This window comes from Mustela putorius, unplaced genomic scaffold, assembly GCF_011764305.1.
Source record: "Mustela putorius furo isolate JIRA1106 unplaced genomic scaffold, ASM1176430v1.1 tig00003834_pilon_pilon_pilon, whole genome shotgun sequence".
Classification (NCBI taxonomy): domain Eukaryota; kingdom Metazoa; phylum Chordata; class Mammalia; order Carnivora; family Mustelidae; genus Mustela; species Mustela putorius.
Genome location: NW_025421987.1, coordinates 77,419,449 through 77,434,913, shown reverse-complemented (window position 1 = coordinate 77,434,913; position 15,465 = coordinate 77,419,449). Strand labels below are relative to the sequence as shown.

The following is a 15,465-nucleotide window of genomic DNA, read 5'->3' as shown; positions in this document are numbered from 1 at the left end:
AATTCAAATTAAAACCCAAAAAAGATACACTTCCATACACCAATGTGTTGATATAAGGCATCTAGGACATTCATATATTCCTGGTGGTAGTATAGTTAATACTTTGGACAATTCTCTGGCAGTGCCTACTAAAGTTAATCATGTGCTTACCCAGTAACCTAGTGATTTCATTTCCAGATAAATACTCCTCAAAAATGCATGCACCCATTCTACCAACACAAAAGAATAATCATAGCATCTGTATTCATTAAAGCTAAAACCTAGAAATAATCATCCAAATCCAAATGACCACCAACTATAGAGTAAAAATTAGGAAATTCATACCAGAATCTCCTAGAGTACTGTACAGATGAGATTTTTAAATTTAATTAAAAAGTCCATTTATAAAAGTTTATTGGATCTTAAAAAAAATTCTTAGTTTTATGTAATTGACATACTTTTTTGATCTCTGTAATGCACATATTAACATTATCAGTATAAGTTAAAAACGTTATTTCACTGTATTTTTGCATAGGAAAATATAAATAAGAAGTAAACATTAATATGAAATCAACATTTTTGCAAAGGAAATAGGTAATTAGGTAACTTATAATTTGAAAATATAGGGACGCCTGGGTGGCTCAGTTGGTTAAGCGGCTGCCTTCGGCTCAGGTCATGATCCCAGCGTCCTGGGATGGAGTCCCACATCGGGCTCCTTGCTTGGCGGGGAGCCTGCTTCTCCCTCTGCCTCTGCCTGCCCCTCTGTCTGCCTGTGCTTGCTCTCGCTTCTCTTTCTATGACAAATAAATAAATAAAATCTTAAAAAAAAAAATAAAATATATTCACTTCTGAAATGGGGATTTTAAGAGAAATATTAATATTTAATTTTTAGTTTTTTTGAATTGAGATTTTTTTTTAAATTCTAAAACATACAAATTAATTTAAATGAGCTAATTTTTTTGGCAAAAATGTTCTGCACAAAGAGGGCAGAAGTGTACATTCAAAATTTTACAAAACTAACAGAAAAATATCAACCACATAAAGTCTTAGTTCTTGCCTTTTATTTACCATTCAAGGGGTACCTCACTTCCTTTCAGAAGACAAATGAATTTATTAGTTATCAGAGTTGTAATTTAGAAAACTTAGGCATTTTTGGAGATTTTTTTTCAAGTTATAATGAAAATTTCCAAATAAACACTAAAGAAGAGAGAGCAGTACCATTAACTCTCATGTTCCTATTACTTAGTTTTGGTACCCATCAGTTTTTGTTATTCTTTGGGTAATTTTTTTAAGGTCAATTGTTTATGAATTCTAAGAAAAACCTAAAACCTATGGTCAGTAAGCATTTCTGAATCTTCAAAAGACTTCATTCTCTACATTCAGGAAGATTTATTTATTTATTTATAAAATATTTCATCTATTTATTTTAGAGAAAGAGAGCACGAGTGGAAGGAAGACCAGAGGAAGAGGGAGAGACAGAATCCCAAGCAAACTCAGGGTTGAGTATAGAGCCCGACGCCAAGCTGGATCTCACCCTGAGATCATGACCTGATCAGGAGGTACTCCTCGATTCAGGATGATTTAATTCAAATTTAATAGACTAATTTCAGAGAAATGGCTTCCTCTCTTAATTCAATAGTTTAATTCCTCTTCATTTCAAAATCAAAGAGTACCAAGCTGAAAGAAGAGCTCCAAAGGTAATGCATTCAACCCAGACATGACTAACCTGTTATCCTTGTCCTCTAAATGTACGACTGACACATGTAACAAGAAGGACGTTTTTTCTTTTACTTTTTTAAAATTTAAATTCAATTTAGTTAACATATACTGTATTATTAGCTTCAGGGGTAGAATTTAGTGATTCAACAGTTGCATATTACATCCAGTGCTCATTACATCACGTGTCCTCCTTAATGTCCATCACTCACTTACCCCATCCTTCCACCCACCTCCCCTTCAGCAACCCTCAGTTCGTTTGCTATGATTAAGCGTCTCTTATGGTTTGCCTCCCTCTCTGTTTTTATCTCATTTAATTATTCCTCCCCTCCCCATATGTTCATCTGTGATGTTTCTTAAATTCAACATATGAGTGAGATCATACAGTATTTCTTTCTCTGACTGACTTATTTTGCTTAACATGATATCTCATGTTATTTGTATATATATAACGTGATATTTATGATATTTATATATCATGATATTATGGCATAATTATGACAGGACATGACATAAATATCATATTATGATATTTATATAACATGATATTATCATATATAACATGGTATTTGCTTAACATGGTACCTCTAGGGACATCTGGGTAGCTCAGTCAGTTATGCATCTGCTTTTGGCTCAGGTCATCAGTGTCCTGGGATCAAGTCCTTCATGGGGCTGATTGCTCAGCAGGAAGCCTGCTTCTCCCTTTGCCTGACTCTTCCCCTGCCTGTGCTGTCTCTCTCTCTCTCTCTGACAAATAAATAAAATCTTCAAAAAATAAATACCTTCTTTTTCCATCCATATAATTGCAAATGGCAAGATTTCATTCTTTTGATAGCTAAGTAATATTCCATTCTCTATCCATTCAGCTGTAGATGGAAATCTGGGCTCTTTCCATAATTTGGCTATTGTGGACATTGATACTCTAAACACTAGGGTGCATGTGCCCACTCAAATCACTATTTTTTTATCCTTCAGATAAATATGTGGTAGTGCAAGTGCTGGGTCATAGGGTAGTTCTAGTTTTAACTTTCTGAGGAAACTCTGTTTTCTAGAGTGGCAGCACCAGTTCGTATTCCCACCAACAGTGTAAGAGGGCTCCCCTTTCAATACGGACATATTTTTTAAAAATCATTATGCCAAGGAAAAGAAGGCACACAGAAAGGACTACGTGATGAAGGAATTCCATTGATTATGCTATTCTGAAAGATCAAACCATTTGGGCAAAAATCCGATGAGTCTTTGCTAGGAACTAGGAACAAAGAGAGGACACGGAATGCTACAGCTATGATGGGACTTTTGCGGCATGGAAATTGTGTATATCCTGATTGTAATGGTGTTTATATGCTTGTACATCAACCTGTATACTTAAGAAGGGAGAATTTTAGGGTGTCTTGATGGCTCAGTTGGTTAAGAATCCAACTCTTGGTTTTGGCTCAGGTCATGATCTCAGGGTTGTAGGACCAAGCTCCATGTGGGGCTCTGTGCTCATCAGGCATTCTGCTTGAGATTGTCTCTCTCCTTACCCCTCTGCCCCTCCCCTTGCTTGCAGGCACTCTCTCTTTCTCTCAAATAAATACATAAGTCTTTAAAAAAAAAAAAAAAGAAAAAGGGAGAATTTTACTGTAAACCATTATTTCAGTTCATCTATTAGGTCTAATTTAAACAAAAATCACAGCATACCAAGGTCTAATAGACCAAGGACAATGAAATAATCATCTTCCTTAACTGGAATAACATAGTAGGAATAAAATTTGAACTGGTATTTGATTTAGGGCAACCGTTTCACAGTTTTGTTTTCTATCAAGCTCATAATCCATTAAAATATCCTATATGTGTCTAGTTTTTCTTTTTTTTTTTTTTTAATGCAGTGCATTGAGTAGTACCTCAGAAACTAATGAGGTATTATATATTGGCTAATTTAATTTAAATATAAATAAATAAACAAATAAATGCAGTATTGTATAACAACCTTTAAAGATTCAATCTGTTATTTATTTTTTTTCCTTTTTCTTAGATTTTATTTATTTATTTGACAGAGAGAGAGATCACAAGTAGGCAGAGAGGCAGGCAGAGAGAGAGGGAAGTGGGCTCCCTGTTGAGCAGAGAGCCTGATGTGGGGCTCGATCCCAGGATCCTGGGATCATGACCTGAGGCTTAATCCACTGACCCATCCAGGTGCCCCCATTTGCTATTTTTACCACATGAACTTCATGAGATATTTTTGATTCTGTGCATTGCTGTGCAAGAGTATATTCTGTATAATTTTATGTCATCCACAATTTAGTCAGCATGCCTTATAAAAAATATTGTTCTTTGTAGAAAAAATAATTTTTAAATTGTTTTTGTTTGATTTACACTAGATTATATGAAACGTATTTGTTTATGAAAACAGAATCTAAGAAACTAATAAAATATGAAGGTTCTAAAGACTGATAAAATGTCTTTGCAAGTAAAGTTATTGATATTCTATTATAATGTTCCTTTATAAAAAAAGATTTATTTATACATTTGAGGCAGGGAGGGGCAGAGGGAGAGAATCTCCAGGACACTCCCTGCTGAGCATGGAGGTTGACATGGGGTTTGATCTTATGACCCTGAGATCATGATCTGAGTCAAAAATCAAGAGTCAGATGCTGAACCAACTGAGCCACCCATGCACCTTCATTCCTTTTATTTTTTCAAAGAAACATTCTAAATCTTTTTTTTTTCTTTTTAATTCCACTAGTGTTAAATTATTTTAAATTATATAAATTACTGTGAGGTTTTGTTACTTTTAGTTCTCTTCACCTTTATATGCTTTTATTTGAATTTGTAATAATCCTTTTTTTTTTAAGATTTTATTTATTTATTTGACAGACAGAGATCACAAGTAGGCAGAGAGGCAGACAAAGAGAGAGGGGAAGCAGGCTCCCTGCTGAGCAGAGAGCCTGATGCAGGGCTCAATCCCAGGACCCTGGGATTATGACTTGAGCTGAAGGCAGAGGCTTTAATCCATTGAGCCATCTAGGTATCCCCTAATCCTACCTTTCTAATTTGTCCTATAGAACACACATATGTTCTCTCTCAACTGAAAGGATATTTTCTTTGAGTAAATTAGAATTTATATACTAATTCTTAGATTAGTACAGAAACATTTTAACTATCAAATAAAAAGATTCCTCCCCCAAGCAGATAGGAAAGTATATCTTCCATGTTAATATTCATTATTGATAAACTATGCTATATTTTTAGAAAATTAGGTTTAAATGTTAATATTTGCATCTCTCTAAGATGTGCCAAGATATTTTAAAAAGCAGTATATTTTCAGACATTTCTATAGATAGATATTTCTTTAGATTTGATAGTCCTTAATAGTTTGTTATTTCTATTTGCTTATGAATTTCAATGATTACTTATCTTCCAGAGTTCTCAAAATACAAATATGGTAAAATGCAGGAAGGAAAAGATAAATTTTAAAATAACCCTTTCCAGTGGCCAGATACTTGAGCTCACACTTTCTTTCTGATCACTCAGTTGTACAGAAATATCTTAACTTTCTAAGAGAGACATCTGCTGCTGAATTTTTTCTTTTGATTTTTTTTCAAGGCAGGTAAGAGAGTCACAGAATGCAAAGCAGTACAAAGCACATGAGGAATTCACTTACAGAACTGGATATAATTTAGGGCATGCACACTGGGGTTTTGCTGATCTCAAATGTACAGATTTATCTATTTCATCTTTCATAATGTCTTCTTTATTATACTACATATGGAAATGTCAATGAAAACTATTAAACTAGAAAATACTTTATGAAAGTCATAAAATGTTAGTTTGCATAACATTTCAATCAGGCATTATGGTTAAACTAAAGCACTGTTCATTATTTAGCTCAGTTTCTATGATACTCAATGGAAATTCTGTAGGCATCTAAAAGGTCATTTCTAATATACACCAATAACCCTTCAGGTTGGGGGAAAACCACCCCCAGTGGTCACATTATTACTTTCATTCTGAGAAATAACACATATCATTTTATCTGTAGTATATGTCATAAAAAGAATGCAAAAATAAAATTGAACTCAACTAATAAACAGGAGAGATGTTCTGAAAACCTCTTTGAAATAGGCCAGAAAGGACTAAATTTTTTTTTAAGATTTTATTTATTTAATTATTTGAGAGAGAGAGAGAGAGAGAGAGCATGAGTGCACTTGAGAAAGGGGAGGACAGAGGGAGAGACTCTCTAGCAGACTCTCTGTGGAGGGTATAGTCTGACTTTGGGATTAACCTCAGGGACCCTGAGCGGAAATCAAGAGTCAGATGCTTAACCGACTAAACTATCCAGGAGCCCCCAGAGTGAATAAGAAAAAATTTTTTTTAAATAAAAAACAATTGGAGGCACCTGGGTGGCTCAGTGAGTTAAGCTTCTCAGGGTCCTGGGATTAGCCCCGCATCAGGCTCTCTGCTCAGCAGGGAGCCTGTTTCCCCCTCTCTGCCTCCTTTCTGCCTACTTGTGATCTCTGTCTGTCAAATAAAGAAATAAAATCTTAAATAAATGAATAAATAAATATTTTTTGAATGTCTCTTGAGACATTATCACAAGCCACATGATTTTTTTTCAAGTTATTCTATAGGAAAATGTGTGCTATTCTTTCCCATAAGTATTTTTAAATAATATTTTCTAAATATCTTAGAATTAGTTATCACTATATTCTAGGAACTAGACATAGATCCTGCTTTTTGGGTGCTTACAATGTTGTCTAGAAGATAGAGCAGGTCTCAAATCTGCTCAAACCATGAGCGAGGAGGAAGTCTAAAGTAATGAAGTTTACCAAAAAGTATCAAAATTAACAGAATTGGGAATTTGAGAACTAAATTCAATTTTTAAAAAACAAATTTATAATTTTACATATGTTCTCTATAACTGTAAGATGCTATCTACACCTATCACCATAGTAAGTACAGAATTGCAGAACATAAAAAACTGGTTAAAAGAACATTGATGAAAAATATAAGTGACAGATTATTACTTAAAACAGATAGTTTGGGGCATATTAAATACAAATGAAAACATCAAGACAATTTATATAATTTCTCAAATTATAGAGAAATAGGCATTTCATTAAATAATAATTTTATTATATATAATATATTATATATGTGTGTGTGTTTGTGTATATATATATATATATATATATAAAATATCATTTTTTTAAAAAGTAGTCCATCTTACCTCTATTACCAGTTGCCGAAGAGATGGTGAGGCTATGGAATGTAGACTTGAGTTACCCCTTATGGGACTATGGAGACTAACATAAGCCACGACATTTCTCTGTAGAACTTTCCTGAAATCCTGAAACCAAAACAAATAAACAAATAAAGAACCATTAAATAAAAGAAAAAAATTTTACTTTATCAACTCCCTACTTAAAATCATTATATTGCCAAAAAAAAATCATTACATTGTACAATTACTGTTTTAAAAAAATGTACTCTATTAGAGTGTACAAAGGTCATAAAAGGATTTTAAATAAAAGGGATAAGGAGTTACATATCACACATGACAAAATATTTTTAAACATGTTCCTGAAGAAAGTCAAATCTTAAAAGAAAATGTTCTTAAAAGGCTAAGCTAGTATAAGATTCGACTTTAGAGTACAGATAGAACATTTGCTCTAGCCACAGCACTTTATTTTAGAGTTACTGAATTATAGTTACTGAATGGGTAAACTACTTCAGTGATTAATCAAACTAGGCCTTTCCTCTGAGACAGTGAGCTAATTTTTACATGCAGTAGCTCTTTATTCTGAGCAAAATGGAGCATAATACAACTTTGTCCCTGCACATATTACCTGAAATAAAACCTGATATATTTTATGCACATGAGTAGCATAAAATGATGTCAGCAGAATAGTTCTACTTCTTTGCTGAGCCCTATCCCCCAAAACTGAAGACCACTGTGCCTATTAATAAGGTGCTACTAAGACAGCCTTCTGTTATGTTCCTCCTTTTTTGCATAAATATGTAATGACTAGTCATCATGATGACAATTCTATAAAAATGGCCTAAAAACTGTCATACTTTGGTCTTAGGACCTTACCTTTCTTCCTCTAACATATGACACGTAAGACGTCAAGAGCCTGTCTTCCTGGCAAATCAGCATGTGACTCCTATTTTAAGTTGAAAATTCAGCTACACCTCTATAAGAGAGGTGAAGACATTTCATTTAAAATGAATAAGTATTTCAGGGGCACCTGTGTAACTCAGTGGGTTAAAGCCTCTACCTTTGGCTCAGGTCATGATCCCAGGGTCCTGGGATTGAGCCCAGCATAGGGCTCTCTGCTCGGCGGGGAGCCTGCTTCCCCCTCTCTCTGCCTGCCTCTCTGCCTACTTGTGATCTCTGTCCATGAAATAAATAAATAAATAAAATCTTATAGATAAATAAATAAATAAATAGAATGAGTAATTGTTTCAAATGGACAGGAATGATGAACTGAAGCTTAAATACTCTGCACATAATAATGTATTTTAAAAGTGTCCTTTTTTTAAGAAAAAATGTCTGTTAAGTGCTGAGGCAAAACAACTTCTATTTACACAGTAGCACATAGGAGCTGTATGTATGTTAGTGCATTTAACACTCATGAGAACCTTGCATTAGTACATGTGCAGAGGAATCAAGTCTTGGAAAAGTTAATCTCGCCTAACACCACAGAGTTTTATGGTAGAAAGAATTTGAAGTCAGACTTTCTGACTTGTAAATTCTGTAACATTTCCGCAGGTGCCTGTGGAAATGAAGAATCTACAAAAGAAGAAAAGAAGGAAAAACGTACTTTTCATTTAGTAAATGGTACTATTTTATTTAGAAATGGTACTAATTATTTAGTAAAATGTGATAATTTTCCTCAAGGATAAATATCAGTATTGAGTCACTTCTATAATAACTTTATCACTATAAATTCCAGTTCTAAGTTTAGTGAGCAATATCTCTTAATCTTTTTAATTACAACTGTGGGTTTCCTGTGCAAGTAAAATTAAATAGGGCAGTATGACATGTCAGCAAGTACTTTCCTCACTCATCTTCACTGGGAAGTTAGGTTAGACCGTAACTTGATTTCAACTAAAAAGAAAATGTTTTGTTCTCAGGGGTAGATTTGGTAAAAAGACAGAACAGGAAAACCAGTAGTTTTCTAAATAGTTTTCTAAATTCCTTCTCAAGCAGATATTTACAAAATGACTTCATGAGACACAGTAATTTTACATAGTATACTTCATGAGCCAATAATCAAATCTATATGTTATCTGTCATATTCTTCACTCTTGTATCTTTGCCTATCTAGTAATGGAAAAAGCCAGAAAGTGACTGAATGGATAACTGGTTGCCAAACATACATATATACATTCCTACATAAAAAATGTAAGGACAGAGGGTCCTACTATGTTTGAATAGGAAGGGTCTTTTCTAACATAAATACTTTTCTCTACAGGCTCCCACATTACAGGGTTTTTAGTTGTTTTAGCTGTATTTGCTGATAGAGAAAAATATAAAACTATCAAAAGATAAAATGAATTCAGTAAAACTTACAAATAAATCTATATTTTATCAAACACAAAAAATTCAATTTTTTTAATCTCTTCAATTTTAAAATATAATTGCCCACATACATACAAGGCTACATTATTGATCGAATTTACAGGCTGTGGTGCTTGGAGGTCAAATAAATTAAAAGAATTTTTGCAATGCACTTCCCATGCATGGGGGCTCAGGATACGTAAGTTAGGAACTACTAATGTTGGAAAAGACAACTTTCAGAACATAGCTTAGAACTATATGTGCTAATTTAGGAATAACATAAATTTAATGTAAAAGTTACTAGACAGATATGGAGAAGGCTGTATGATATAGAGGAATAAATTTTTGGAATTTGAAAATCTTTAAGACACACTTTTTAAAATCCACATTAATGTTACAAGAAAACTTAAACACTGTTTTATGATGAAAAAAACTCTGAAATACTAAAATCAGCCCATATCACAAATATATTACCCAAAATGCTTTTTAACTTATTTATGTCTTTAAAGTAAATTAGAATAAAAGTTTGAGAAGTTGATTCAGCTATTACATTTTCCATCTAACTAAAAATTTGTCATAAATTTAAAAAGTTTCTTTCAGCAATAAAATTGATTCATTTGAATTAGTTCTTTTGAATATGAAACAAATACACAACTAATTTGAGTATGAAAAATATTCTAATTTTCAACATGTATATCTTGATAAGTTTTACACTAAATTTTTTCCATTGTTAGGAATACTTTTTTTCAGGGGCACCTGAGTGGCTCAGTGGGTTAAAGCCTCTGCTTTCGGCTCAGGTGATGATCCCAGAGTATTGGGATCGAGCCCCACATCGGGCTCTCTGCTCAGCAGGGAGCCTGCTTCCCGCTCTCTCTCTGCCTGCCTCTCTGCCTACTTGTGATCTCTCTCTGTCAAATAAATAAATAAAATCTTAAAAAAAAAATGAAGAATACTTTTCTTCAAATTAAAAAGATACTTGCAGGGTGCCTGGGTGGCTCAGTGGGTTAAAGCCTCTGCCTTTGGCTCAGGTCATGATCCCAGAATCCTGGGATCAAGCCCCACATCATGCTCTCCGCTCCTTGGGGAGCCTGCTTTCTCTTCTCTCTCTCTGCCTGCCTCTCTGCCTACTTGTGGTCTCTGTCTGTTAAATAAATAAATAAAATCTTTAAAAAGTAAATAAATAAAATAAAATAAAATAAAAAGACACCTGCTATTTTTTTGTGTGTATCTTTTTGATATTTTCTTTGTGGTCAATAAACATTTTATCTTTTTTTTTTTTAATACTTAAAAAACGACATAGGAGAATTACCCATTAGATATTTAAGCTTTGGTTTTGTTTTGTTTTTCCTAAGCTGATAAACTAGAATATCAGATTGTTTTATTTTCCGAGATAAAATTGTGTGGATTTTTTTCCTACACTTTTCCACCAACCCTCTTTAAAAAAAAAAAAAATCATCAAGTAAATAGACTAAGAGTTTTAAAATGTTTTCATTGTTTTTAACGTGTCATCAATTCAATTATCATTTTATATATCCCATTAAAAATACAGTATGTCTGTGAAACACATACCTATCAAAAGCATTTGAAACTTAAACATTCCAGTGGCGTTCTGAGGCCAATCTACATATGGTATAAATAATGGTATGATCCTTTGGTAGTAGATATTTAACATAGAAGACTGTTTCCTAATTCCAGATAACTGCCAGAAAGTTAGGGGGAAAAAAAAGTAGTTGTATGCATTACCTGATCTTTTCTTCTCCAGTAACTATCAACCTGTCTAAGGAGAAACAATAACGAGGTAAACACAACCGTGGGGTAGGTCTGGGAGCAACAAGAGTAAGATAGTTGCAGATCAAACACAATGCACTGGGGCCCAATCCCCCCTCTTTCTTATAGGTGATCTCAGCAAGTTAGAAGATAGGACAGCTGGTTGAAAGGCACATTCTTATCCCTGGCTTCAGAACTTTATTTTATCAATTTCAGTCAGAGTGAGTGAGAGAGAGAGAGAGAGAGCATGAGAGCAGGAAAAGCATAGTAATTAAAGTGCATTTACCTCTCCCCATTCATATGAGCCAATATTGCCAAAAGCTGTTCCTCCCCATGAACAGAAAACAATCGTGCGGTCTGGTCTCCACCCTTTCTTAACTTTTAACATCAAGGCCTGGATAAAAGCAGTGATTACAGCAGTGCTGCTGGCCCATTCTTGTCCATAAGAACCGTATGCACTTTGATGGTGGCTGCCAACTATGATATAACGGTCTGGAAATAGAAGGAGACAAGGGCCATTGAGACAAAATATAAACCTTAACAATAAATTTAATGACATTTACATAATCCTTTGCACAACTGAGCACCAATTATGTAAAACTGTCCTAATAATTAAGACTACTTTAACATTTTTCACCCACTGTCTTGATTCACACATCTGTATATATCAAAGCAGAAGCAGCTGCTGAACTCAATTATGATTCCAAAGCTTAGATCCATATTACTGTCCTTTGCAACATGCATATTAATTAATGAAGCATACAAATATGCCACAATGAAACCTTTATCTAACATTTTTCCAGAATCATAGTGGGAAGTACCCCGTAAACAATGCGTGTATGCTCAGTAAATATTAATGAACTATTAATACATATGAGGGAGCAGTTATTCAGTAGCTGTAAATATTAAATAATGTGGTAGTCATATATGGATTTTGAAATAAATGAAGTATTTAGGGAATTAATTACAGCTTCCAGCTTATAGTCTTAGCTCTTCTCAATTCCCTGAAGAAAAAAAAAACCTCAACATCAAAAGTCATACAACTACTGTAAAAGTTTTCTTCCCACATATTTCACATAATCATAAAAAATCCATTAGACACAACATAGAAAGATCTCCACAAGACATGGATGGGGCCTACTCAATGTACATTACTGACTATCGTCAATAATAAGGTAGACTAAAACTCTTATCTCCAGAGTTTCCTTCGATTTTGTTGCCACTGAATGTTATTGGTGTTGATCTATATTTCTTTCACCAAGTAGCCCAATATGTCTGTGTATAAAGATTTCTTCAGAGTGTCATTTTATTCAGAGATGTCCCATAGCTCAGCGGTGCAGACTTTGAAGCCAGCCTGCTTGGGTTTGGGTCCAGGCTATCCGATATACTAGTTGTGTGACCTTGGAGAGCTTATCTAAGTCTTTATTCCTGGATTTCTTCAAGTATAAAATGAAAATACAAATACCACATACATCATTCCCTTGCTTTCTGTTTTAAATGAGTTGCTAAGTGTAAGGCACTTTGAACAGTGTCTGACACATAAGTACTACTTGTGTGTGGAATAAATGAATTACTCCTTTACTTTGTGGCATCAGAAAGCTATTTGATGGGAAATCACTGCATGAAATTATTTTAGTTTTCTGCTGATTTTAGAACCAGCAATGGATCTGATCTGCAAACACTTTATCAAAATTTAATTAATGGTATATCCAGGGTGGTTGCAAATGTTGAAACTCAGGAAATTTATTTACTCATCTCCCAGATATGTGTGAAAGTTCTGCTTGGGATTATCTGTATTCTAGACAAACCATATCCAAAAGCCTTAACAATTGTTTCTAATTTTCAGAGCCATTAAATAAGAAAGTCATGTGAATGAACAGCCAGTATTCTCATGTAGAATTCAAATAAACAAAATTTGGGAAGCTTTGCTTATTATACACTGCAGAATACTACTGGTAAATTGATTTTAAGAAATTGATTTTTTTCTATATTGAATTTCAATTAGGAAAGTTCTTTTACCCTCCAACTAGTATAGTTTTGTACAATTTAGTTTTTCCACAAAAACTAGTATATATAGCAATGATGATAAATATTGCCAGTACTTTGATTAGAAATTCTCTTGATAGAAATTTGTTGAAATGCAGCCCATGACAATTTTTCAACCCATCTATATCTTGCATTTAAAGACATTAAAATCAGAGAGTGTTCAACATTGTTACTGTAAAGAAAACCGAGAAAATATGAACCTTCCATTAATTCTCTAAGAGTTGGCTGGTAAGAAACTTGGGGAGATGTAAAACTTGATCTCCAAATTCTCTAGGTTATCAATTATGGGGTCAATTTGACTAAAGTCATGGAGAAAAGTAATTCTCCAAGGAGAACTGGAGTAAATATCCCAACCAAATTAACAGAGGTGGCCCAACTGTGCAGACCGGACTGCCGCATTCTACCCTGGGTGTCAAGCACTCAGACAGCAATATGTGGTTCAGCCTCACAATGCATTAGGAAGTGTTGTTATGAGTCTCTTAATTAATATAGCTAGTTTTACTTTCTTAGCCTGATATTATCTGAAGATGCTCTGAACATCCTAGAGCAAGGAGTAAAATTATTTAAAATTTAGCCAGGTGATCTTTTCACTAGCATCTTCAAAACATTAAGCAGAACTGTCAATGGATGAAGGGTCAGAGGAAGAATGTGGATTAGCACTGAAAGATCAGATTTTGGAGATAAAAACTTTTATTATTTTTTTAAAGACACATTAAAATTAAAAAATTTTCTTTCTTAAAAAGGTCCTTTCCTGATAAAAGTAAAAAAATCCAAGGGTTATGTTATAGTGAAGAATAAGCAAACAAACAAGAAAAAAAAAAAAACAACCCATTGGTTTTTGTAGCTTTTCTTCATGAGGTACATGCCGATTTATCAAATCTAAATCGTTTAGAGAAATCTAAATGTTTTCTCATTTCATTTTGTTTTGTTTTCCCTTATACTCTCTATTTTGATTTATTTTTGCAGAAAGTAAGAAAGAGAATAAAGACTTGCTTCTTGGTTTCATACTGACTCACTCTTAGAGTGGACTGAACCAGTTACATCTAAAGTAGGAAATGCATTTAATTATGCTCTTACATTGTTATAGAGCATTTTCTTGTAGGTTTAATAGATTATAAATACGTACAGAATCTCAGTACTACTTACCTGGAGATGTCAAGCCCTTTAAATATCCAACAACATTAGTCACTGTTTTGAATTCTGTAACTGTCTGAACTTGCATGTTGACAATTCTTTCATCTGAAAAAAATAATAATAATAAGATTTTCCCCCTATATTCTGTCTTTTTCTCTTAAAAATTTCAAGATCATTAACAAAAGAATTCCAAACAGTTGAATTCTTTCTGGAAAATCAAAGTTACACCTTTTCACAAGTATCTATTCAATATTTTGTGTCAACTCTGTTTTAGGTACTTGTGATACAATGATGACTAAGTTACCATTTCTGGCCTCACAGAACTACAGAGCTATAAAGAAGCAGCCTAAACTCCACACCCCAGAGCTACAGTGAAGTTCAATATGAGAGCACCCAGAAGATCTCAGGGAGAAGTGGACAACTCATATTTAAAAAAATACATATCAGATAAAATTATTTCCAAATAAATTTAAGTACTTTGCTAGCTTCAGAAAAAAGAGCATATGGAAGCTAACTTAACCTTTCCTGTATGACTCATTATTATGTTATCACATTAAAAACTGTAAAGCATTACAGAAATGAAAAGAATAAATATTTCTAAAGTTCTACATATTTCCAAATATTGCAGCCTTCATTTTTCACCTGTGTTGGTTGCTTTCTCACTTCTATTCTAAATCTCCTCCTAATTGCTCTGCTTCTTTGAGTTTTTGTATTTATTCCTGATACTCAAAAATTTCAACAGCAAATAAGGCAAAGACACCAATCCGGAGATGATTCAGTCACAGTCCTGAAGCCATCTTTGAAGGCCTTTAGGGGTGACATGTATTAATTCTGTATTTGAAGGATCCTGGAAGTCTGTGGGTAGGAGGTTTTTAGAAGCAGTTCAAGGGTAGCTAGGAGATTCTATCTGGGGGTGGGATGGGGGTGGCAGTTAGAAAGCAGCTAATACAAAGTAGCTGAGCTATACTGACAGGCCTTCAGTAGTGTCACTTCTTTCCACTAGATGAAAATTGTTAAAATAAATAAGTTTCTTCTTTCCTTGAATGTACGCTTTCTAACCATTTAAATGGGAAATCATTATCCTGCATTTGTTAAAATTAAAACTAAAACAGGAGTAAGGATGTCATGAGAGAATGCCTGAGCAACTCATGTATGAGAAATGGAAATCTGCTTAGAGTCCAAGTACTGTGGTTTTAATTTAAGCATCATGCATTTGTGTTTGCTTTGATGAATATACTTGGTTTTTCACAGCAGTTTTAGATTTACAGAAAAATTGA

The 15,465-nt window shown here is 33.7% G+C and overlaps 1 protein-coding gene across 5 annotated transcripts in view; it reads right to left on the bottom strand.

Annotated features, from left to right (window-relative positions):
- Window positions 1–15,465, bottom strand: part of NAALADL2 (N-acetylated alpha-linked acidic dipeptidase like 2) — a 1,340,010-nt gene that overhangs the window by 300,556 nt on the left and 1,023,989 nt on the right. For all 5 annotated transcript variants that reach the window (XM_004756608.3, XM_045088639.1, XM_004756611.3 and 2 more), the window contains 3 exons: window positions 14,201–14,293; window positions 11,295–11,500; window positions 6,905–7,024 (listed from right to left, as the gene is read on the bottom strand). In XM_004756608.3, the coding sequence (XP_004756665.1) occupies window positions 6,905–7,024; window positions 11,295–11,500; window positions 14,201–14,293 (419 nt within the window). The remainder of the gene's footprint in view (window positions 1–6,904; window positions 7,025–11,294; window positions 11,501–14,200; window positions 14,294–15,465) is intronic.